The sequence below is a fragment of the Dermacentor variabilis genome, unplaced genomic scaffold, assembly GCF_050947875.1.
Source record: "Dermacentor variabilis isolate Ectoservices unplaced genomic scaffold, ASM5094787v1 scaffold_13, whole genome shotgun sequence".
NCBI classification, from domain to species: Eukaryota; Metazoa; Arthropoda; class Arachnida; order Ixodida; family Ixodidae; genus Dermacentor; species Dermacentor variabilis.
This window is the reverse complement of record NW_027460291.1, coordinates 22,032,361-22,056,655: the sequence shown is the minus strand read 5'-3', so window position 1 is coordinate 22,056,655 and position 24,295 is coordinate 22,032,361. Positions and strand designations below refer to the sequence as shown.

Sequence of the window (24,295 nt, the reverse complement as noted above, 5' to 3'; positions counted from 1 at the left end):
GCAATCCACAGGACACTGTGTACCCTTGGTGGTCCTGTGAATTGTGCTTCCTATTCATGCTTTCCATTCTGAGAAGCTTCTGCTCTGTTCGCAATTGTGCAAGTAGTGCTGCACTTACTTTTCCAGCACACAGCATGAAGCCTCCAAGAACATGATTGGCTGCTTCTATAAGCCACTGGAGAACATCTGGCTGATTTGTTAGGCGCTGTGCAGAAAGAGAAAAGGAAACACAAGTCAGTTGCTGCGCACATGCGTCTGCTACAATGCGAGTGTCCAAGTGAAAGGCTCCGGATTAACTTGGACTGCATGGGAGTAGAGCACGCAATCATAAAAGCATACAACATGAGCACGTTTGCACTGAATGTGGTTGTCAAAGCCAGGAATCAAACCTTATCTTCATCAGCCAAGAGTTTCAAAAGAGAGGCCCACCACATGATGCGAAACAAACTTATCCATGTTACATGTGTAACAGGTGTGATGCAGCAACAAAAAGAAAACAGGGCCAGTTGTGGAACAAATGAAAAATTTAAAAAAAGAACACAGTGGGCTCCCCTGTGTGGTCCTCAGAAAGCTATTTATTTGGGTTCCCATATATAAATATTGTCACGTGGTGGTGACGTTGAAGAACACAGTAGCAATACTGTGAAAGACAAAACTAACTTTTATTGGGCGAACCTGTGCCCACAAAAACAGGCTACATTTATAGCTCAACGATAGCAGCAAACACGGTCGGCGATCGTCAAAAATATGACCAGCGAGTGAAGCGCGTCGGCTTTTATACATCAGTCGTCGAATGTTCCAGAGTAATCGCTGGGACCCGCGTGCCTTCTACAAAGTTCTACATTATTCGCATCGCGCACACATGCGATCAGATTACACAAGGTTCGGTCAGGGGCAGCGGATAGAAGCATCGATAACATTTCAGAAACTTCCGATAGATGCAGGCGCGTCCTGCGCTGTGCGATAACATTTCTTAGGTGGTAAAATGTGTCGCCCGATAAAGACAAACAAGTACACGTGTCAATATTGAACCACCACTGTGGACAATGCAAAACAAAAGCTTAATGCGATTAGGACACAGAATTACATAGTCGCTCATAATAGGAATTGCAAAAATAACAGTAAAACACAGTTTCGGCTATAATGCAGTTGCAAGGGACCCATTCTGCCTGGATAACCAATGATACCAACTCTGTAATTTTGGCTGTTTGGATGCACTTTTGCTTTCAGCATCGCCCTTATTATCAACTGCCTTTTCTACTGTTAACTCTAACGTTACTGCACCTATAGAAATCGATCAATTTGATAGACAGCTTTTCTATGCATTGTTAACGATTTCCGTTGGAATAATTCTACTAGCAACATCATGCATCGCCTAAAATGACGACTGAACATTAAGTATTACCGTAAAATCCAGACAAATGCCCCATCCACGAAAGAGAGCCCACCCCTGACTAAGCTCCCGGCTTAAAAAAACAAAGTTACCCACCTGAAAGTTAGCCCGCCTCATATTTCCACTCGATTTTCTCTCAATTTTAGGTGGGTATCTCTCAGGATTTTACGGTAGTCATATTGGATCATTTTCGGCAGATACTGGAGACCAGAAAATAAAACTTCAACTGGAAGTATCTTCAAAACTAACCTCCAGTACACCTAGCACTTCTGCAATAAAAAGACGCAAAATGTTACAGTTTGGTGGACTCGGCAGCAAAGCTTGACTAGCTGTCTAATGCCTTACATTTTGAACTCCACCTGTGCAAGCTCCCTTATTCATTACTGTTCAACATCACACAACACTCGATATTACTGTACAGCACTGCACAGCAACTGAACAAAGCAAGTGGAGGCTCCAGTGAAAGTTGAACACTCACTAAACCACCTTGCTTGCACAGAAAAGCTGATTGAACAAAATAATCAAGTATAATGACGTTTCTACACTCTCTATTACCTGATAACCATTGCTTTGCGAGCATAAAAAATGCAGTAAAAAAAGATACCAGGTGCCTGCGGCAATGAGCGAAAACAAATGCTCCCTGTGCAGCAAGAATTTACTTACTTTCATATATAGCGTGGGCAACCTTCATATTTTTTTGCATGATCTGACTCGGGAACTAGGAACCAGGTGCCTATTTTGTACATTTCAAATTTTTTTACTCACAGTACTTATAGTAAAAAGAACAAATTATTAGTTTCATTTGTTTCTTGAGCTGCTTTTTTGAAGTTTCACAGAAAAATTATCAAAAATTATCTGAGCAACTATTACTGCTATATATCCATTCAAAACACCAATGACCAAGCTATAATTTTTTGTATCAGAGCATATACATTGCTACCTACAGCGCACAGTGTAAGAAGAACAGGTGCTTCGATGGAAGTGTGCAACGCGTTTCACTAATGTTGGGCCGCTACTAGGAGGCGCGAGCGACTAAGGGGCTGGTGCACCGGGGTCCAGGCATTCCGTGGCCACCATGCTGGGAGCGCGCTTTGCAGCCTGTGTTTTTTAGAGTGCCTGTATTTAGCGACAAGCCTTAAGCCACTGTCTTTGCGTTACAAAATATTAAAGTGTGGTTTGTAATTACTGAGGTGCTTTAGTACCTTTTCTAAACAAAAGCATATGGTGTTTCTCCCAGTGTGGCAGTCCCAGTTTGTCTTTTGCCGAGTCCACTAGAAACCTAATTTACTTTTGTCACTTCTGCTTCAACAAACCGTCGCTACTATTTCTCACAATACGCAGCTATCCCGCTTTCATTTCATACGAAGCAGGGTTTGAAGGAGTGCTGCATACGATTAGTTTCTGAATAAATAGAAGCATCTTCACCTAATAAAGTAAGTTAACGTTCATATCTTTCACTGCTCATACTCAAAGAAAAATTGTGCATAGCACATTTCGCATGCAGATCCTATGCAGAAGTTCCAAATTCTAGAAGCCGCGAATTGAGAGACAGCTAATTCCTTATAAACCATGCTGCCGTGGAATCAGTAATATCAACGTGCGTACTCTTGAATAAAGTATTCTAAACGTCAAAAAAAAAATTGGAGTTTTTGGTTGCTGACACCACATTCTGATTAAGATGTACACCGTAGTGGGTGACTCCAGTATTATTTATGCCCACCTGGGCTTCTTTAATGTGCATCTTAGCTCAGCCATATTTCTCAAATTTGTTCTTCCAGACGTGCTGACAATAACAAATATCGTGTGCACTGCTTTGTTAAGGGGAAACAGCACAAAAGAAAAATTGAAAGACAAACAGGACAGCGCATGTCCTGTCAGTCTTTCTTGTCTTATTTCTTTCGCTCTGTTTCCCTGTCATGAAGCCTTACCAACAAGCTCAAGTTCATACCCTTTTAAATTTTATTGTGCACTGCTGTCCACGAATTTGTAACATACACCGGGTCGAAGTGCTTCTCACCCGTACACTCCTGGTCGCAGGGCTTGATCTACACCTTCGAGAGCATCCTACAAAAGATGCAGTCCGCTCTTAACACTGAACATGGAAACTCTGTCTTTGCACATGCAAGACCTGCTGTTGCAGTTTGGTGCGAAGCACTTCTTGCCTACAATCCGTCTCCACCAGGCAATGTCACAGCTTGAGATGCAGATCTGCCTTCCGTCTCTTGTGATTCAGACTGTTCGTATAAATTTTTAAGCGCTTGCCTAGAACAATGATGATAGATTGCTCAATTTTGAAACGAACATTGCTACACTAATAGCTTATCGTCTGCCCGCATCTACCAGAGCAGACGGCGTGACTCAACTGTTGGAGTGATTACCGTCTGTTATGGCACCTAAGAGATTTGAATGATTACAGTGAAGGGTAGGATCAGTGAAAAAATTTGCTTTAATTTTTTTTAACGCACTTTGCATACAGTTACAATTGCTTACACGTTCAAATTTCCCGCTCATTCAGCCTCTTAACATGTGCTGCCATGCAGCGGTGCAGACGTGAAACACCACCAATAGTGAGACGCATTTCTCACCAGTGGCCCCCACGTCGTCGGAGCACCTGTTCTTCTTACACCGTGCTACTGCATCTTGAATAGTTAAAACATAAAAGCAGGGGAAATGAGCACATTTCTAGTGGCAATGACAGCGTTAATGTTGGTGCGTTTCATTCCAAAGGCATTTTGCTCTGTACCAAATGGTACTGCACTATACTTCCGAGGGCACGCAAACCTTCTGGTTGAGAACGTAGTGTGCACATGAAGGCATCAGCCCTGAGCAGGTTAAGTAGACGCAGCCACGATGGCCAAGGTTTACATCAGTTTCTGGTGAATTTTTCTATGGCTGTTTGCATGACTACAATGTTTAGCGAATGAGCACTCTTGTCATATCGCTGGCACAATTTCTTCGCACTGAATTTCTATATACAGTTAAACCTAGATATAATGAAGTAGGTAAAATCAGCAATTTGCTTCGTTATATCGAAATTCACCGATCGAAGTCACCGATCGATTTTTCTTAGACAGAAAGGAGCCGCACAATTTCCCGTGTTATCAGGCAGTCGAAAAAAAGCAAATCTGAATGAGAAAACAATTTATTTTGATGAATGTTGGGGCCGGCGACGTTTCATACGGTTTCATGCCATGTCGACTATGTCTTCACATTGGCAGTACGAATTAAGCGAAGTGAGCAACTCTTCTGCGTGCACTCAGCCCCCGCGGCTGATAGCGTTGCCCGCACTGGGACGACGCTATGAGGAAAAGCACCAGCAGCGGGGAGTGAATGCTTCATTTGCCTCTCACTCCAACGGGTCGCCGGAACACGAGATTACACAACCTCCAATACTGAATGCGCGGGAAGACAGCTTACATGATGCCACACTGTCACAGCACGCCCACTCTTTGCACACGCAGCAGATTACCTCTAAAGTGGGGTGCACGGATGCGTATGCACTCAGCCACGCTTACAGCCATACGCAGCCACGGCCGAGACGCGCGCCAGAAATCGTGGCGTTACCTCCCCCTCTCCCCACCCCTCACGTGCATTTGATCGCGCTGCCGCAAGATCACTCACCTCCCCTTCATTCCCTTTGCTCGCACGGGAAGGCAGTACTCGAAAAGCCACTACCTTTCTTGTCTCACCATCGCACACTCACTCGCACCTAAAGCACAAAGTGTGTGGGGCGCGATAGGATCTTATCACACTTGGTCTTTATACTGAACGTAATGCGGCTCCACTTTGGTGGTCACGCTTGTCGTGCCACATGCGATTTGAGAGGTGCGTTTGCAAGTAGCCGCTTGTAATTTAACCATTTGACAATCTGTGTCCATGGAAGTTTTCATTTATTGTCTCGGCATTCCTTTGCGCTGGAAGAGAAATTTCGTTATATTGAAATCGCACACTTCGTTAAATACTTTGTTATATTGAGAATTTTGCTATATTAAAGTTCCCCTATATCGAGGTTTAACTGTATATTCTTTTGTTTTGTCAGACAAAATTATTAAATGTCTGGAGGAATTTTTTAAATTTTAATGAAACTTGGTAATCTGCTTGAGCTTTTGATGCTGATTGCAAAAATACAATTACCTTTTCTGTAAGTCAATTACTTCCAGAGAGAACTAAAATTAACTATTGTTTGTAGGTACAATAACATAAAAACAACTCATATCGTTAGTATTGGCACATGCCTAGATACTACAAATTATAAGGCACACAATGGTAGGAGTACCTTTTTTGCTATGACAATTTTAGTTACTCTATGTTGGTTTAAATTTCATGTTGCAAACATGGCCATTTACTTGATGCTCCAGTTTAAGGCAAAATAAAAAATTTTCAGAGGTCGTATAAAAAAAATTAAATCTTACCATTGTGCTTAAGCTACATGCAGCAATGAAAATCGCAGCTCTAGCTGCTCTGAAAGCAGAGATATAGTTTTTGAATGCTGGCTATTAAAATTTTTTAATAGCTATTAAAATTTGTTAGTGCTGCTTGACGGTGCTCTGCATTTCGTGCGCAGTGAGGATGTTCACAGGGTTGCACGCTTAACTGCCGCTTATGTGTGACAAGCTTACATAGCATCACACAGGCAGCGCATGAGATTACCTTTACGACGAGGCCGTAGTCACGTACACCTTTGCCTACTGTCCCATTGCCACCGCATACCTTGCGCTTCACACAATACAGCAAAGCATTTACAGAAGCAAGGCTTAGGACAATGAAGCGCGTCTCCATCACATCTGACCCAGCCACAGCGCCGTCAGCTTGAGCGAGAAAATCTTTTTACTTGCAGCCAGCATTGAAGCAAAGTCTTTCTGTTTTCCTTGAACCTCCTTTACTTTCTGCAAATTGGCAGGCTGCAGCGCTGAAATATCTGCCAAACACTCCCACTGCCAAAACCACTTCCATCTCCTAGACCTACTCTGCAGTCACAGGGAGAGGCTTTGGCACGGGTAGCAACAACTGTCGTCTTCCAAGGCACACCTTGAAAAGCTGGACACCCTTCGTTTCTCCTTCCAAATCACCGAATTAATGCTTTGTAGAAAACTGGATCTGCCCATTTCATTTTCCTGTGCTACCTTCGCCGTACACCGCTGGAAACATATTATTTATTTATTTATAGACCCTTACTGGCCCAAAGGGCATTGTGTAAGGGGGGTTACAAGATCAAAATGAATAACCATGCACAGGGGGGCAAACACTAGACATTGCATAACTACAAAACATTACAACATTAATCAGAATTAACAAAATGAACAAGATCAACAACATTAAACACAGACAATATGAATAGAAATACATGCAGAGCATACAAAAAAATATAAGTACATATAAAAGAGAACGCTAGCATCGTAACAAAATATGCATGGATTCTCCTAGCAGCACTAGCTAAACATGCTCACAGAAAGAAACAGGATTTGTTAACGATGCAATCGAATCATGAAAATCCTTCCAGAGTGACATGGCGCGCAGAAGTGCAGATGAATTGAAAGCTTTTGTACATCCAAAAATGCGTGAAGAACTAAAATGATTATGCAAATGTCCAGACATACACAGTGGATTGCTAAGTGGCAGGGGCAAAGGCTTATCTGTATACTCGTACTTGTGTAACAAACACAGAAGCGAGACTAAGTGGCGATTTTCTAAAGGCGGGAGAGCATTTTATTTTATTTATTTTTTTCATTTCAGACACACTGGATTGCCGGTCATAATTGTTGGAGATAAACCTAGCAGCTCTGTTTTGTATTGATTCTAATTTTGCGATCAGATAGCTCTGGTGCAATGACCGTATTGGAGATGCAAATTCAAGTTGGGGGCATAGTACATAAGTAAGCTAATTTATGGACATGACATGAATTTATGGACATTTATGGATTTACACAGGTTCCAGCGGGAGATATCCAAGTGAGTGGGATGCTTTAGCAGAGACGGAAGTAGTATGGTCAGACGAGGAAAGGTTTGGTGTCAAATGAATGCCGAGGTATTTGTAGGATGAAGTTTCGGACACGCGCACATGATTTAGAAAGTAAAATTTGGAAGGATGCCTGGGCATTCACCTGTTAATTTGTATATCTGTGCCCATGTTGAGTGGGCATTGATCGGGCACTTGATGGATCGTGAATAATTATTAATGGCTTCTCCTGGGTAGCATGTTGCTCCTGCAAGCCATGTAGCACTCGCTGATTACTGGGTGAGCAGGCCTGAGTGCGCTGTTGTGCAAACAGTGCAGCCGATAAAGGCACGTTGGCTTCCGTCTGCCAACGCAGCTGCCTTGAAATTTGCTGTTGCTGATTTCTCGCACTTGCAGTTTGCTTTTGCCGTATTTACTCGCATAATGATTGCACTTTTTTGTCAAAAAAATTGATGCAAATTCAGGGGTGCGATCTTTACGTGGGTTAAATTTCCCGTGAAAAGAAAAAAAATGTTTCATCCCGCGTTTGCTGCGGGATGACAACAGGTCAACAAATAGGTGGCTGCCGCTGTATGTAGTGCGAGACATCAAAATAAAAATGGCGGCCAGCGGAGCAAGCCGAACACGATTTTTTTCTTTCTCGTGAGTACATTACGTGCATTGAAACAGTTTCTTCCGTATCAGTAATGAATAACATCGTTTATATCGGCAAGCTTGTGGCAATAACGTAGCTATGTCCACTTTGAGGGGACAGAAACAAATGGGCACGCTTAGCTGCGAGTGACATAGAAACACATGGCGGCCATGCTGCGGAAACTACGGCATTGTCTTCACTACTATCCTAATACGGCATGTTTCCGCTAAGGGTGGGCGAATATCTTAGCTGTGTTACAAGCGTCGGCGTATGAATAGGGTACACTTCTAACGTATCAGTGTAAACGTGGCTACTATCGTTGCCGCTCGCGATTTGTTGCATGCCCACGAGTGCAAAAAAGAATTGAAAGATGCCTTTGTTGTTGTTGTTGACCACAACCATTATAAAGCCTACACATAATAAAGGCAAGTTTGGTTGTAGCTTTTTTTGTCATGAAAGTGCGGAAAAATGATGAAGGGAATGAAATGGGGCATCTGCTTAAGAATGTTTGGTGCATGCAGACCGCTTGGTTTGTCTTGAAGAGTCATTCGCGTAGCATTTGACAGATTGTAAGCGTGATTATTAGCTAGACTTGGCACATGACATATCGCTGCGGCAAGTTTGAGGTGTGATCATTACACAGGAAATAAAAAAAATCTAATTTTGATGACAAAATTCAGGGGCACGATCATTACGCGAGTGCAATCATTATGCGAGTAAATACGGTATTATTTTTTTGCTTTCACACATTCTTAAGACATTTCACATATTCAAGAAGCCTTTGAGCGCAGCCTTCTGCATCGGACTTAACAAATTGGTGCATCAATTTACATAGACATCTACAGCCCCAGATTGTTGTTATAGCTTCAAATATTGTGGAACTCGCGTATCACCGATATGAAATAATGTCAAAACGTAAAAAAAACCCATACATATCTGTGCATATGAGCCACACTGTTTCATCCTGGGATGAGTCAGTATGAGCAGTCCAGCTCCTTAAACGACAACTGTGAACCAGCTACACATATCTTACGGGCTGTTATACTGATTCTCGCTTTTCTTTAACTTCATGATACTTCCAGTTTGGTGTTCCCTAAAGTATTATTAGCAAAAACTGTGCTCACATAAGCCCTAATTTACTGAACCTGTAGCTCTGTCACGAAAATGCAGATGACATTGCTGACACTGTTGACATCTGAGCGAGCGGTTGTTTATGTTGCTGTACCAAGTGCACCATCTTTCGTTTCCTGTTTGACATAGCGGTAAACAGAGCATCTCTACAATTAAGTGTGTCAGCAGAAGGATACAGATCCACCCATCTACATAGCGCATGTGACTGGCAGCCTTTTGGAACAATGATTTACCGATGATGGCACAGCACGCTGTGTCACCACTTGCCGCTTATTGTGTGCACACGATGCGAAGTGCAGAGCAATTCATTTCAAATCGCTAATGCCAAAATTGAACTATAAAAGCAGTTTGCTTTGTCATAACTGGCCAAAATGTGTTGGGAGACGTTGATGGAAATGAGATAACCATGATATATAGTGATATGAACCAGCAGGCTGTTCGAGGTTTAAATAAGAATTATAATTTTAAATTGGCAAAAAAGTCTAAAAAAACCAGCAAGTGGCGTGGGCCAGGCGGTGAAATATTAGTACTCCAGATATTTTATATGAGATTACTGAACGTAGGTCGGCGGTTACTATGAACAGCGTATTTCTTGTTTAAAATTGCAGTTTGTATAATATTAGACACTTGTGCTTTATACCGGTGTCACACATGCACTTCTTATTCCGATCTGGGCCGATCCGGATCAGATTTCTTGATCACGATCAACAATGGTCGCTGCTACACAGTCAAACTGTCTGGACAGAGTTATCGTCTGCTGATCGTCGGCAATTCTCAGAACTGCATAATGCCTTGGCTACAAATTCAGATTTGCAAAATATCATTAAATTTGTACAGTATTTAATTTTACAGCTTACGACTGCCGATAAAAAAAGGTTTTTAAAAGTTTTTTATTGAGCTGCCTTCACTCCTTGCGTTTAGCGTTTTCAGAATACTGCACTAGAGGGTGGAGACGTCAGCCTCCGATTGCAATCAAGAGGCCTGATTGCAATGCACAGATCACAAATGTCCGGACCTGGATCCTGCAAGATCATGATCGCATATTACCATGTAGCAACACTAGATACGGATCAAGCTCAATCGGGGTGGGCTCCGATCGCAGTCAGAAGTGTACGTGTGACACAGGTGTTATTCCATGCGCATCACAAAGTAAAGAAAGGCCACGCTAACGAGCGGCACATGCGTCTCACAATACATGATGACGCATACGCTGTTGTAAATGTGCTAGCTTACGAGTAAGTGCCCAAAGTTGTGTGGTCTCCCTGTGAGATACAAAATACCATTGACTGGTTGTACTATAAATGGGTGCCAGCATTACAATATTAGCACGCACATGGCTACAGCAACACGCTGAAGAGCGTATCATGTGTAAGAACTTCACTTGGGTAAAAAACACTGTTGAATGGCTAATGACCAAATCAATTGGACAGGAAACCATGAAAATGTGTAGCTATTACTGTAGAAATAATTTAACGCTTCGGAAAACATCAATTGCAGGAACATCAGCTTGACAAGCAAAATAATACTTTCTCACAGCTACAGCAACGCTTGTCGTCTGCCTCCCACCAATGCCGGCGTATAATCGCTATCTCGCTCACCTATCACTGTTTTCAGAAGGCTTCCAGTGAACGACTACATCCTCACTGCCGATAGGAGAATTCTGGTAAGAAATGTCCCACGGCGTTTTTGGCGTTACCCCTTCATAATTAGGCACTCTGACCGATGAGCACTAAAAAAATAAAAAAAAGGCAAAATGAAAATTGGTTGTCAGTCCCTGTAAGCTCCCATCCGCCAGCAGCAGGCCTAATGCACGAACTCGACGGTGCCAGGCCTAACCTCTGCTGAACAGGAACATCATTGGCTCAAACTTGATGTGTACAGCTTGAGAGGGCTGAAGCTTTTGCATTTGAACTTCAAAGAGATGTTCTCACTCATTTTGAGTGCAATTAATTATACATACCAGCAAAGGCGCTTCAGCTATCGTGTTGTCGGTTCGGCAGCCAATCACGCAGGATTTGGTCGAACGATGGTTGGCATGCTGACTTTGTCAGTGCCGTCGACACGAATGCTTGTCTACAACAATGCGCGCTGTCAGTTGTATCATTGTGGGCATGGTATGATAAAGTGGTCTCAGCAACACATTGTCCCACTGTGCTTAACAGTCGGCTAATCGTTGGAGTCGATGTACTGCTGGTCTCGTATTGGTTTAATGTCACCATGCCTTAAACGAGTACGTGAAGCCAAGCGTGCACTGCCACCACCAGCAAGAGAGGGCTGACGCTGCAAGAAGACTTCGTCAGCAACGTGACGTTTTTGAACTGTTGCCTCCATAGAGATTCAATTAACTAGACGGAACTCTGGCACTGCAATCATTCAGCCACCATGGGAATGATTTGTCTGATCTTCGTTCTTGGGGCTACAGACCTTCTTGTGGCCTCGTTTATTATGTTTTATCCCTGTTCATTGGCCTACATTTCAAAGTAACCACACATCTTTTTTTTATTGCAGAAGGTAACCAGGCTTTGCAAACACACATATTGCTGTTAATTGCAATGGTTTCTCTTGTCCATGCATCCGTCGTTCAATATAAGGCTTCTTTCTGTTCAAGAAGTCCTATGTTCGAATCCTGCCGTTGGACAATTTTAGTAATGTCATTGGTGGAGCAGCCACTTCTGGCGCAAGCAAAAAGCCGACTTGGCACAACAGCAAGCACTTCTGGCGTCGAATCTCGATAATTCGAACTTGAAGTGACGACTTTCGAATTAAAAGAAATTCAAATTAAAAGGAGGACTTGTTTTTGACGTACTCGTGTACCATAGCACAATGCATGAACGGTGAGAACCGTGAACTATTGCGGCGCGCAAGTACACAGCGAGCGAAGACCACGAAACTGCCTGTGTCGGCCAACACTCTTCCCCTTCCCCCCAATAATGGCAGAAAACCAAACTTCAGAGAGTGGGCTAAGCTGGCTCCGGGCCAGTGCGGAGACAATCGAAGGGGAGGGAGTTATGAGGAAGTTGAGAGGCAGGGCGAGGGGCATGTAATTGCGAGGAGGGGCAGGACGGAAGTGGATTTGCTTTCCCGCCAGCTTGATGGATGGCGCTAATTACTTCTGCTACTTAAGCTCCCTTACTGCCACCTAAGACTTCCACGGTGGAGTTGCCGAGGCCGGACTGGGCCTGCCTCGCAGCTTCCCTCTGCGTGCTCGCATGCTTTTTCCTTCGTCTGCTGACAGATCGGTGCTGTGTTTACGTTTTTCGTCCTGCATTCTTAACGCGTCATGTCTTATGAAGATGACGAAGCCGTTGCCACTGATCCCAATCATGTTGGTGTGTTCCCTTCTGTTGCGGCGTCGCCGTGTACACAAAAAGATGAGGAGAATGATGACAGAAGCACGCACAATGCTGTGAGCCGCCAACGCGCCTGGCCTCTGCCGTCACTGCAGATCGCTATCAAGATACGGCCGCGCGATCACACGCAGCCGCCATATGCGCAGTTGCAGCCGGAGTATAATGCCGTCCCCCCTCTCTCTCACCCCAGCGCCTCATGCACGATGGTAGAGGGCACGCGTCCTCCCTGCTCTGTCTGTTTCGCACGGCCGAGATTGAGCTGCCGATTATCACTCCCCTCGCATGCTTTCACTCTCACATACAGCACAAGGCGCATGGCGATGGTGTTATCGCCCTTCGACTTTATATGGAAGCTCACATGCAGTGTTGAGGGGTCTCTCCTAAGCTTTTCCTCTAGGGCAGGGTCAGAGCAATGCTGGTCGGGGGAGCCGCTGCATGATTTGGCATGCTACGGAGAGCATTGTCAGACCGCGGTATGTTCGAATTACCTATCGCAAATGTTTGCGCGTTCGAATTAGCGGGCATTTTTGCTTATTGGAATACACATAACTTTGATACCACAGCATCAGTTCGAATAAACCGGAAGTTCGAACTAAGCGTGTTTGAATTAATGAGTTTCGACTGTACAGTCTTTATGTTATGGCAACGGGTTTGCACGAGGTTTACCTTGCAAGTGCAGCCACGAAAGGACGCAACGCTCCTTCACGCTACAACGCACAAAGGGCGCTTTGGCTGGGTTCGTCGACTTTCTGATACGGTGCGGAGAAGGCACTGCAGACAGATCGTCAATAAATGCGGGTTTATGAACCGAGGATGCAACACAGTGCGACAGTCATGGCTTGTGGGCCACGGCTCACCGCAAGACCGATTAAACATGTGCACCTGCACTGAACATGGCATCGTGCAACATACTCATGTCATGCGAAGCACATTACGAGAACAAAGAAATAGCATCAGCACAACTGCAAATGCGCGAGACGCAAGGAGGGTTTTGCAGTTGCATCGGTGACGCTATTTCGTCAACAAAGCGCAGCAACTCAAACTCGACACAATAGTTTTGCGTTGACAAACGTGTGGCATGCATCGAAGTGCCGGCTCTCACTGTGTAACACATTTGACATCAGTCCTCGTAAATCTGCGACTATCAAAAGCAATAAATGGTGTCGAAGGTTCTCGCTTTCTCTCATTTGATTCAATAAAGTATGGCACAGCATAAAGTTGTGCAAACAAATTTTATTTTTGCACCTTTGCAATTTTTGCTTTAAAAGCGTTCTTACATCTCTGCCTCATCTTTGCCGCAGTCGCAAGCAAACCCGCGATCTCGAGCTCAGCAGTGCAATGCCATAGCCTTTGTAAAGGCTACCCGACGGGTTCACAAACTTCGGGGCGCACTGATAGCTAAGTCGCAAGTGTGAAATGACGTTGCAAAAACGGTCGCAATACTACCTCGTTACAGCAAATAAGTTCAAGAATACATATTGTGACGCAGCAGTTATCATGACGTTTATTCTGCGTCAAAGATGTGGCGAACCGACCACGCCCACTGCACGGATCACACTCGAGAGCCAGCCCCACAAGCGATGATGAAGAACCCCATATGAACCCACATGATGATGATCCTGTACAGATGACAAAGAATAGCTTATGAATTCCCACACTAATGTCCCCTCGCGCAAGAGCGGCCATCCTGGCCGCAAGTGAAAGATGCGGCGAACGCCTCGTGAAAGGCTTCATACGGGAAACGTGGACAACCTCAGCTGCGCGGCAGCGGCGGTCATTTGGAACAATAACTGGTACCACGCGATAGTTAACCGGAGAAGTCTGCTCCAAGACTTTGTAGGGGCCGATGAACTGAAGCTGAAACTTGTCAAACAAGCCAGGAGTACGAACTGGTGTCCGGAGGAGCATTTCCTTGCCAGGGCGGAAGCACACGACGCAATGAGAGGTGTCGTAATGCTGCTTGCAGTCCTGTTGCCATGCTTCGGTGTTGATGCGGGCGAGCTGACGACAACGCAGAATGCGGGACACATATTCTTCACAGGAAGATGGACACTGATGGACAGTTGGCGCGAAGAAAGAGACGTTAAGACAGAAAGAGGGCAAACGACCATAGACAAGGTAGAATGGCGAGTAACCGGTTGTGCGTTGAACGGCGGTATTATACGCAAAAGTCATGAATGGCAAAATTGCGTCCCAGTTTCTGTGATCCGGTTCAATGTACATGGCTAGCATGTCTGACAGTGTGCGATGAAATCGCTCTGTCAGGCCGTTGGTTTGCGGATGGTAACTGGAGGTAGTCTTGTGGGTGGTTCCGGAGGCTCTGAGTACTTCGTCTACTAGTTGTGAGAGGAATGCTTTTCCACGGTCGCTCAGGAGGACGCGAGGAGCACCGTGACGCAGTATTAAGGATTGAAGTATGAATGTAGCAACTTCAGAGGCTGAGGCAGAACTCACACATGTTGTTTCGGCGTAGCGTGTCAAGTGGGCTGTCACATTCCATCGTTTACTGGTGAGAGTCACAGGAAGAGGACCATACAATACAGGTCAATGCCAACAACTTCAAATGGTTGCGACGGACAAGGAACCGGTTGAAATTGTCCGCTTGGAGCTGATGTAGGGAGCTTTCGACGCTCACATAGAGCGCAGGAAGTGACATACCTCGCTACACTGGCGGACAGTCCAGGCCAGTAGAAGCAACCTTTGATGCGGTCATAGGTTTTCTGGAAACCAAGGTGACCAGCAGTCATGTCATCGTGAGAAGCCTGCAGGACATGAGCACGTAGGGAGCAGGGCAGGACAGGAACCCAGCATTGACCATCAGGGTGATAGACATGACGGTACAGGACGCGGTTGTCAATCTTAAATTGCGTCAGCTGTCGACGAAGGCGGGCGTTAGGCGGGCGCAAAGCTCCTTGAAGGTGGTCTATGATGCGCCGACAGTAAGAGTCGGCAAGTTGATGAGGTTGGAAGAATTTGTTGTCATGTGGAGGCATCTCGTCAACAGTGGCCAACAAGAAAGCAGGTGAGGAGGGATCGTGCCAAAGCTTGTCAAGGATGGTAGTTGGAGGTCTCTTGCATGGTGTCATAGGAAGCGGACAGCGAGAAAGCGCGTCTGCATCTTGGTGTTTTTTTCCGCACTTGTAGGTAATAGTAAAGTCCTATTCTTGCAGACAAATAAACCACCGACCAAGTTGTCCAGACAAGTTCTTCAGCGTTGAAAGCCAGCATAATGCATGATGGTCTGTAACAATCGTAAAATGGCAGCTGTGAAGATAAGGTCGAAACTTCTACACATACCAAATGATAGCTAGGCATTCCTGCTCCGTGATGGTGCAATTCTTTTCGGCGTTTGTCAGAATGCGACTTGCGTATGCGACGACCCTCTCACCTAAAGTGTCATCTCACTGTAGGAGAATACCACCAATGCCGCGACCACTAGCATCCATATGCAGGAGGGTAGGAGCAGCTTCATCAAAATGGCGCAGTACTGGTTCAGATGTGAGAGCGTGCTTCAGATGGGCGAACGCAGATTCACATCCGGGAGACCACACAAAGGGAACATTAGAACCCAGTCATTTGTGCAGAGGCGACGCTATTGAGGCGAAGCCTCATATGAATCGGCGAAAATAGGAAGCAAGGCCTAGGAAACTACGCAAATCTTTGGTGTTTTCGGGACAAGGGAAGTGCCGAACTGCCGAAACCTTGTCAGGATCAGAACGAATGCCATCTTTGCTTACGATGTGACCTAGTACCTTGATCGTCTTGCTCGCAAAATGGCATTTCTTGGTGTTTAGCAGGACGAATGCCATCTTTGCTTACGATGTGACCTAGTACCTTGATCGTCTTGCTCGCAAAATGGCATTTCTTGGTGTTTAGCTGAAGTCCAGCATTGGCAAGACACGTGAGAACTTCATCCGGACGTTGCAGGTGCTGAGAGAAGGTTGACGAGTAAACAAAAATATTGTCCAGATAGCACAAGCAAGTCTTCCACTTCAGGCCACGAAGAACAGTGTCAATCATGCGCTCGAACGTTGCGGGCGCATTGCAGAGGCCGAATGGCATGACATTAAACTCGTAGAGCCCATCTGGTTTTGAAAACGCTGTTTTCTCTTTATCATGCTGATGCATAGGTATCTGCCAGTAGCCGGAACGCAGATCGATGCTGGAGAAGTACTCGGCACCCTGTAGGGAATCCAAGGCATTGTCTATTCGCGGCATAGGGTATACATCCTTGCGTGTGATCTTGTTGCTTGGTAGTCGACACAAAATCGAACAGAGCCATCTTTTTTTCGAACCAAAACAACGAGGGAAGACCAGGGGCTAGCAGAGGGGCGTATTATGTTCCGTTGGAGCATGTCGGTGACGTTCTCATCAATGACTTTCCTCTCGGCTAGCGATACGCGATATGGTCTACGGCGCACGATGGAGGTACCATCGGTCTCTATCCGATGTGTCATAATCGAAGTCTTTCCCAACAAAGCTGAATGCGCGTCAAACGAAGATTCATGTTTTTGGAGCAAAGCAAGCAATTGTTGTGACTGCGAAGTTGTCAGGTCAAAATTAATGGCAGCTGCAAGAGCTGAAGGAGATGTGGCCCGTCCGGTACAAGGAACTTCAGAGGAAGCTGGTTTAACGGAAGCACCAGATATAGACCCCGATTCAGCGGCGCAAGCCAATGTAGTGCCTTTAGGAATGAGAATCTTTTCGGATGTCGGGTTTGTAGCGTAGAGAAGTGCAGAGCCATGATCAAACCGAACCAGCCCTGATGCAAAGGCTATCCCTCTTGCGAGACAGCGTACAGATGGTAATACGAGCACGTCGCCACAGTCAATGATGTCAGACATGATGGTAACGATGCTTTGGTGGCGAGGAGGTAGCGTGGTATCTTCTGCAGCAAGCAAGTGAAGTGGTGCGTCATCTGCATGAACTGAATAGGTCGTGTCGGTCATGTGGAGAACGCATTGCCCGCAGCAAATGGAGGCGGAGGCCGTAGAAAGGAAATACCATCCCAATATGAGCTGCTGGGCACACGAACTTAGCACTGCAAATTGTACGTAATGAAGAAGTCCATCGATGGAAATACGAGCAGTGCAAATGGCGATAGGTCGAATGGCGGCCCCTTGAGCGGCGAGTAGCGTAGGTCCATCATAGGGTGTTGTAACTTTCCGAAGTCGCGAACACAATTCACGGTGAATAACTGAAACAGTGTCTATCAAAGCTTCTACTCGTACACCTTCTACTACAACCAATATCATAATGCACGGACGCGACGGAGGAATTTCTTTCCTGTCGTTCGATGCAGCTTTTCCTCCAAAAGCTGCATAATTCAGTTTTCCGGACGACGCTCGGCGAATTGAGAAGCAGGTCTCAGTGGGGAAGTACAGCGGCGAAGGGGTGATGGCGAGCGGCGTCTCGCAGGACGGTACATCTGAGCCGTCTCGGATGCTACAGTAGGCGATGGAGAGCGGCCGCGCGGTGGACCATAAGGGCGGCGTTGGCCATGGAAGCTCCCTAGACGTTGGAAAGTAGCTCCAGGTGAAAAGTCATCCCGTTCGTAGACGTCATATCCGCGATGCTCGTCTTGCTGCCGCTTGCAGCAAAAGCGTGCTATGTGGCCACAATAGCCGCAGTAGTAGCAGATGGGACGAGGAGGACGCCACTGCGGATAGCTGGTTTGGGTGTGCGCTGGTAGTCATGGAATCTGTGTGGGCCGGTGTTGGTTTTGGAGGCATCGGTGAAGCGATGACTGGAGTAACTGCGGCTACTTGTGCATACGTTGGTGGGGCCCTAGGGGCAAGAGGGTCCGTGTACGCTGCACCAGCCATAGACGCCAATTCCTCCTTGATAACATCTCGCAGATTGGTAACCGAGGCATGAGAAGGCATAGGCTCTGCGGCTAAGCCAAGATACTGTAGCTCTTCTCGAATAATTGTGCGTATCATTGCTCGTAACGTAGGGTCGGCGGCGGTAGTGTTTGCAATGGTGTCTGGCTGCAACCGTACTGATTCGAGTTCGTCAAGAAGCTGGCAAGTAGCGACGATATCAGTGACGGTAGCGGGGTTCTTGATGGCTAAAGCATTAAAAGCAATAGCTCCGATGCCTTTGAGAATGTGGCGAACCCTGTCTGATGCAGTCATGGCAGTGTTCACGCGTCGACAAAGAGCAAGCACATCCTCGATGTACGACGTATAAGATTCGCCGAGTTGTTGCTTGCAAATGTCGAGCGTCTTTTTTGCGAGGGTGGAACGATAAGCCGGTGTGCCGAATATTTGGTGCAGCTGCTGTTTGAAAGCGCCCCAGTTCGTGAAATCAACCTCATGGTTGAAAAACCAAGTCTTCGCTACTCCTGTCAGATAAAAGGCGACGTGACGTAGCTTGGACGCATCGTCCCAACGGTTCGCCGAACTCACTCGGTCATAGTCGTCCAGCCAATCTTCGACGTCTTCACCACGAAGTCCAGCAAACCGATGGGGATCACGCTGGTGCCCACTGACAACCCAATACGGAGAGGCTGGGGTAGCCGAGGCCGAGGTGGTGGAAGTAGAAGTGCCTGTTGGCTCGTCCTGCGACATGCTGGCGGACAGCTGGCACAATCGGCAACCCGATCGAAGCTTCAGAAGGTTGAGCGGGGAGTCAGAGGATGGAGGACCGAAGAGCACACTCCACCACTTGTGACACAGCAGTTGTGATGCAGCACTTGTGACGCAGCAACTGCTGCGTCACAACATAAAATGTGACTGCAGAACACACTTAGGCCAGCGACACATACTCGCACAGTTCTCTTTTTCTGTTTTCTTTCTCAACGGACCCCATGTGTTCACGCTGAGCGCTTACACATTATGCCAAAATTAACCTGGCCCAAATCCAGGCGAGCAGTAAAACTGGTGGTATTATTATAAATCATAATCTATTCACTAACTCAGACATGCAGAAGGCGACATGTGGTCGCTAATACCGTTCTAAACTATCCACCACGTACAATTCATATCACAGTGGCTCTTTTACAAAACACCACTACAGCCATAAACATAGACAAAGCTAACCTTTAATCCTAGAATGTGACCTCCTCCTCTGGCAAACTCCACGGTACCACGCAGATTCGATAAACACCGAAATAAAGTGCCAGCAAGACGGTACAGCGGCACTACATTGTACGTGTTGTATGCTCGTTAGAGAAAAATGAGGGAATGACGAACCAGATGACTCCAACGGGCCTCTGCTTCCTTCTACGATGACGATGATAGCATACTGTTGGTTTTTATTTTGGTTTTGCTAGCTGCGAAGCATCGGCAGAAAGAGGGTTTCGCTCGTTTGCTTGCTTAGCTGCAGGCTCGGTGCAATTTTCCGCTAAAATGGCATTTTTATGCATGCTTTTTATGTCATTTTTTCCCCCGTTGTAATGACCTTAAAAATCCTTCTGTGCCTTCGTGCTGCTGGAAAAAGTTCACTAGGAAGTTCAAGGAGGCATCTGCACCTCACAGGTCAGTGGTGCAGGCTCCGAGCTATTGATAGTACGAAGGAGTGCACTGAGTGTGCAGCAAAGCAATGCCACCTAGAGGAAAGTCTAGGCGACGTTGAGAGAAGTGAGGAAACAGCAATGAAGCAAAGCATCGCAGAGAAGGAAGGTAGGCGGAGATGTGCCGGGTTGACCTCCTCTAGCAGTTGCTACAGGTTTTGTTTGCGATACAGACGTACCGGGTTCGTCTTGTGATAGCATTGGCCTTGCGCGCCCTATGCTGTGTGTCCAAGTGAAAGCGTGCGACGGTGAGCCTATCTCAATCTCATGTGCACAAGGAAGGAAAGGGGGGGCGGAAGTGCACAGTCTTTCGTTGCGCACATGGCATCAGGGAAGGGGAGGGAGGCGGGCACTGTACTTTGGCTGCGCGTGGTCACGTGGGCTTTATCTAGAAAGCAATTTGCTTTGGGGGGGGGGGGGGGGGCACAGTCTAGGTGGGCTGATGGCTTGTAGCTTTGCGTGCACTGTGTTCTTGTCGCTCAGTTTCCATTGAAGCAACAGAGAGCAAGCACAAAGGTCACTTCACTTCCTGCTGCTGCTGTGATTCCTTCAGGCAGCGTTTTGACAGCGAGCGTCCACGGTCATAAAGTGTGATGTGTTCATGTTTGCCTGTGCATGCTTGTTGATTTAGTTATTAAGCGGAGTTATTAAGTTATTAAGCGGATTATATGGAGCGGCCATGAGAGCCCTGTCTTGAATACGATCTGTGGTGCAGACAGTGTAGGCGCCTAGGCGCACTGAAGGCAGATAGCTTTGTGTGCACTATAGCACCCATGCACTTGCGCGTCATCCCCGTTCACGAAGTGGAATGTCACCAAATTTTGTTGTTTCCTCCTCTTGTTTTCACCTATGTCCACGGGTGATGTGCACCGCAGTCCTCCAGTAAGGTGTCTCGATGCGCATGCCCCAGGCGCGGTGCAACAAGGCGCCCTAGCCTACAGGATTGGTAGCGGTGGCGGTCACTCCAAATGTTCGTCTTAACCAAAGAGTACCGAATCAAAAAATAACAATCGCAGCAGTTTGGGCCAATTGGTATACCATGGTAAAGGATTTTGAGTGCAATGAATTGCCAGCCAATCATCACGTACATTTTTTACATTAAGGCAGCGACACATCTGACCTATATACAGCCTACTACACAAAAGTGGTACCTTGTTAACCACGTTGTAGATACAGCTAACACACTGCACTTTGTGTCTTTTATTACACGTACTCTTTCCATCAGCCAGCACCTTAAACGACACAACTTAGTTAGTTTGCACAGCGCAGAGAAGACTAGCTTTGGAACATTCACTTATTTTTTTGGGATTATGGGACACTTTGTAAAGGTAGGGAATCACTGCAACATTTTTTCCTTAGTCCGAGTCAGGTTGTGCAGAACTTGCACAGGCGCACATTCTTCTAAGTACTGACCCAGCTATAGCAGTTTGGACATGAATTGGTTAGCCAGCATCGGACAACCTTTTTGACTGCATTTCTATACTGATAGCCATCTCGTGAGAGCAAGACTTTTCAAGTGTGTTGAGGAAACCCCCTTTTACAATCACTGTCTTTTCGATGCTAGAGTGGGCAGATTGAAATGCGAAGATGTATTTTTTAGTACTTGGGTAATAACGCCAGTAAGTCATGTTAGGGTGAAAACATACAGCTATGTCTAAAAATCTGATTGCGTCCTGTACAGGTAATTCATGCATTAACAAAAGAGGATGACGAGAATCTTTAAAACAGAAAAACTATTATGAACACGTGGGGAGTGTGTCGTCATAGTTAGTAGTTACAATTAAGCATTCATCTATGTATCAAAAGTCTCACCTTGAATGCAAGGCGTATGCAGTGGATCTTGGCCAGGTAGTCTTCCCGTGAGCTGCACCGAACCACTTCCACCCTGCACGTGCATTGGTGCTAAGAGCATAAGCATACACTGTGGTATGTTAACAGAAAGTACACAGCAGCAGCACATATACACACCTAAAGGAAAACAGAGCACTATGGCACTTATTCACTCGCAAAGGTGGCCATCACCGCACTTAGAAGGCCAGATGCACAGCTTACTTTCGGTCCACAAGTGTACACAGATGTACAGTTGCGAGCAAGGGACCGTGGCATCGAAAAATTTTTAATTTCTCCAAACATAGCCGTGCAAAGTGTAATTGTCTGAATGTATTGCATTGATTGAACAGGTGCAGGTAGGTTGTAGCAACTGATTTCAGCATGCGTGCCTAGGCTGTGCCAAAAAAATTTTTTTTTTCGTAACATCTGTAGAGTTAAATTCTGGGGTTTTAGTGCCAGACCACGATATGATTATGAGGCACACCGTAGTGGGGGGACTCCGGATTAATTTTAACCACCAGGGGATCTTTGATGTGCCCCCAATGCACGGGACAAGGTAGTTTTTGCATTTCACCCCCATCGAAATGCGGCCACTGTGGTTGGGATCGAACTCGTGACATCGTGAAATGCACAACATCATAGCCACTAAGCCACCACGGTGGGTAGCATCTGTGGTCCTCAGGCTCTTGCTTGCAAATGTAAAGTACACAAGCAAATGTCTCATAGACACACCTCTAACTACAGAAGTAAGCAGGCAGCGAGAATGTTGAGAAAACTTGCTGTGCAAAGTGCAGAGAAGCGTTGCAGTGGAAGTACACTGGCCCATACATGGTGGCATGTGGCTGCATGCTTCAAAAGTGGTACAGTTCCTGCCTCATGGCAAGCTGCAGAGTGTGTAGATGCGCACCAGAAGGCAGCAAAGGCAGAAAGCTGATAATTTGGGTTTGACAAGGAATGCCTAAAGGTCAGAATAATTAGGAATTCAAATAATGAACTCACCAGAAAATAGATCACATTATTCCACAAATGCTCAAAAAAAAGAATGCCCATTTTAGGGATGACCACGTTTGGGGATACTTTCACTTTCGCATTACTATATCAGACCCATCGGCGTCTATGAGCGAAAGCATTCTTGGCACAGTTCCAAGCACAATGTCTTATCACAGTGCCAGGAACACAGTTGCCTGTCGACGCATACAGTGCAAGTCACACAAAATATAGAAAAAATCTTTAAAAGTAATCACCTGAGAATAGGGCCACAGTTTGTCAATGCATTGCTGCACAGATACTATTGCTTGCAACCTGGTCAGTCTACATTTCGCCCTTTGTAAGTACTCTTGCTACAGACCCACAAAAATACAGTCAAAGTCAGCACGAAATCTTCATCCCCTGGCAACATAAGTTGACCACGCTGCAATAGCTGAATGATCACAGGTTTTTTTGCAACAACCATTGTCCTCAATTAAGCGATGCCATTGTCAGCACAGACACTGAGAGCGGATGCCACCTGCGTCTGCTTGAAGAAGTCGCTAAGAGCGTGTCACTATTAAGCACTTAAATAAACAAAATGCTGAAGAACTTGCACAATAAGTTACAAATGCAGCTTTGGCGTGGCCGATACTGTATTGCTAGTTTTGGTTTTGAAAAGGTGCTGACAACGTGGCTAATGACCTTGTCGATCGAGGCCAAAACATTGCTTTACCTGTTCGACTCGCTGGTCAAATCAGCATGTGGACATGCAGGTGGAGTCCGAATTATCGAATGAGGCACTGTAAGGTATCTGAAAGTTCGGTCATCCTTAAGTCTATGGCGCCAGGGGCAGTGCCGCGAAGCTGTCCGAATAATCGAGCATGTCCTATGTATCAGTCAGTAACTGTAGCGACAAGCATGCGCAAATGCTCCCACATGCTTGGAGACAGCAAACTATAAATGATGATCAGGCAGTGTATGACAAAAAAAAAAAGGCACTCAAATGACGAGTAGACAAATTACTGGCAAGTTCCCTTCGAGGAGGACCTGCTGTGGATTTCTTGAGCTATTGACGATATGATAATCATGACTATGGCCCACCATGCCTTCTTGGAAGGAAAACATATCAATGATCTCAGCTGCTTAGCCACTAATCGCATTTTAATGGAAAATTAATGCAACTGAACAAGAAGAACCAAAAATAACCCCTCATAATGTGAGGGAAAACGGGGAAGGCAGGAGATGGAAATTCAAGACGATGAGCAAAACGACAAGTCAAGTTGTTGAAACGTTGGCCCCCACTTTCACCTTGTTCTTGTTTTGCTCATCATTCTCATAATGCGAGTATTATAAAGCAGAAGCTAGTTGACATGCTTCTTAACCATTTAAGTGCGACTGTCATACATGTATGGTTGTGCTAATCTGTCACAAATGGTTGCTGACATAGTACATGTACTATTGGCATAAATTCAAACATGATCAAGTTGAAAACAACTGGAATGCATCCTTGCAGTTC

The 24,295-nt window shown here is 45.8% G+C and overlaps 1 protein-coding gene across 11 annotated transcripts in view; it reads right to left on the bottom strand.

The window, feature by feature from the left end:
- Positions 1 to 24,295, bottom strand: part of Miga (mitoguardin) — a 240,811-nt gene that overhangs the window by 105,733 nt on the left and 110,783 nt on the right. For all 11 annotated transcript variants that reach the window (XR_012825102.1, XM_075677521.1, XM_075677526.1 and 8 more), the window contains 2 exons: positions 21,793 to 21,865; positions 119 to 205 (listed from right to left, as the gene is read on the bottom strand). Coding sequence is in view for 10 of the 11 variants with exons in the window: in XM_075677521.1 (XP_075533636.1) it covers positions 119 to 205; positions 21,793 to 21,865 (160 nt within the window). In the remaining variant the exon portion in view is untranslated. The remainder of the gene's footprint in view (positions 1 to 118; positions 206 to 21,792; positions 21,866 to 24,295) is intronic.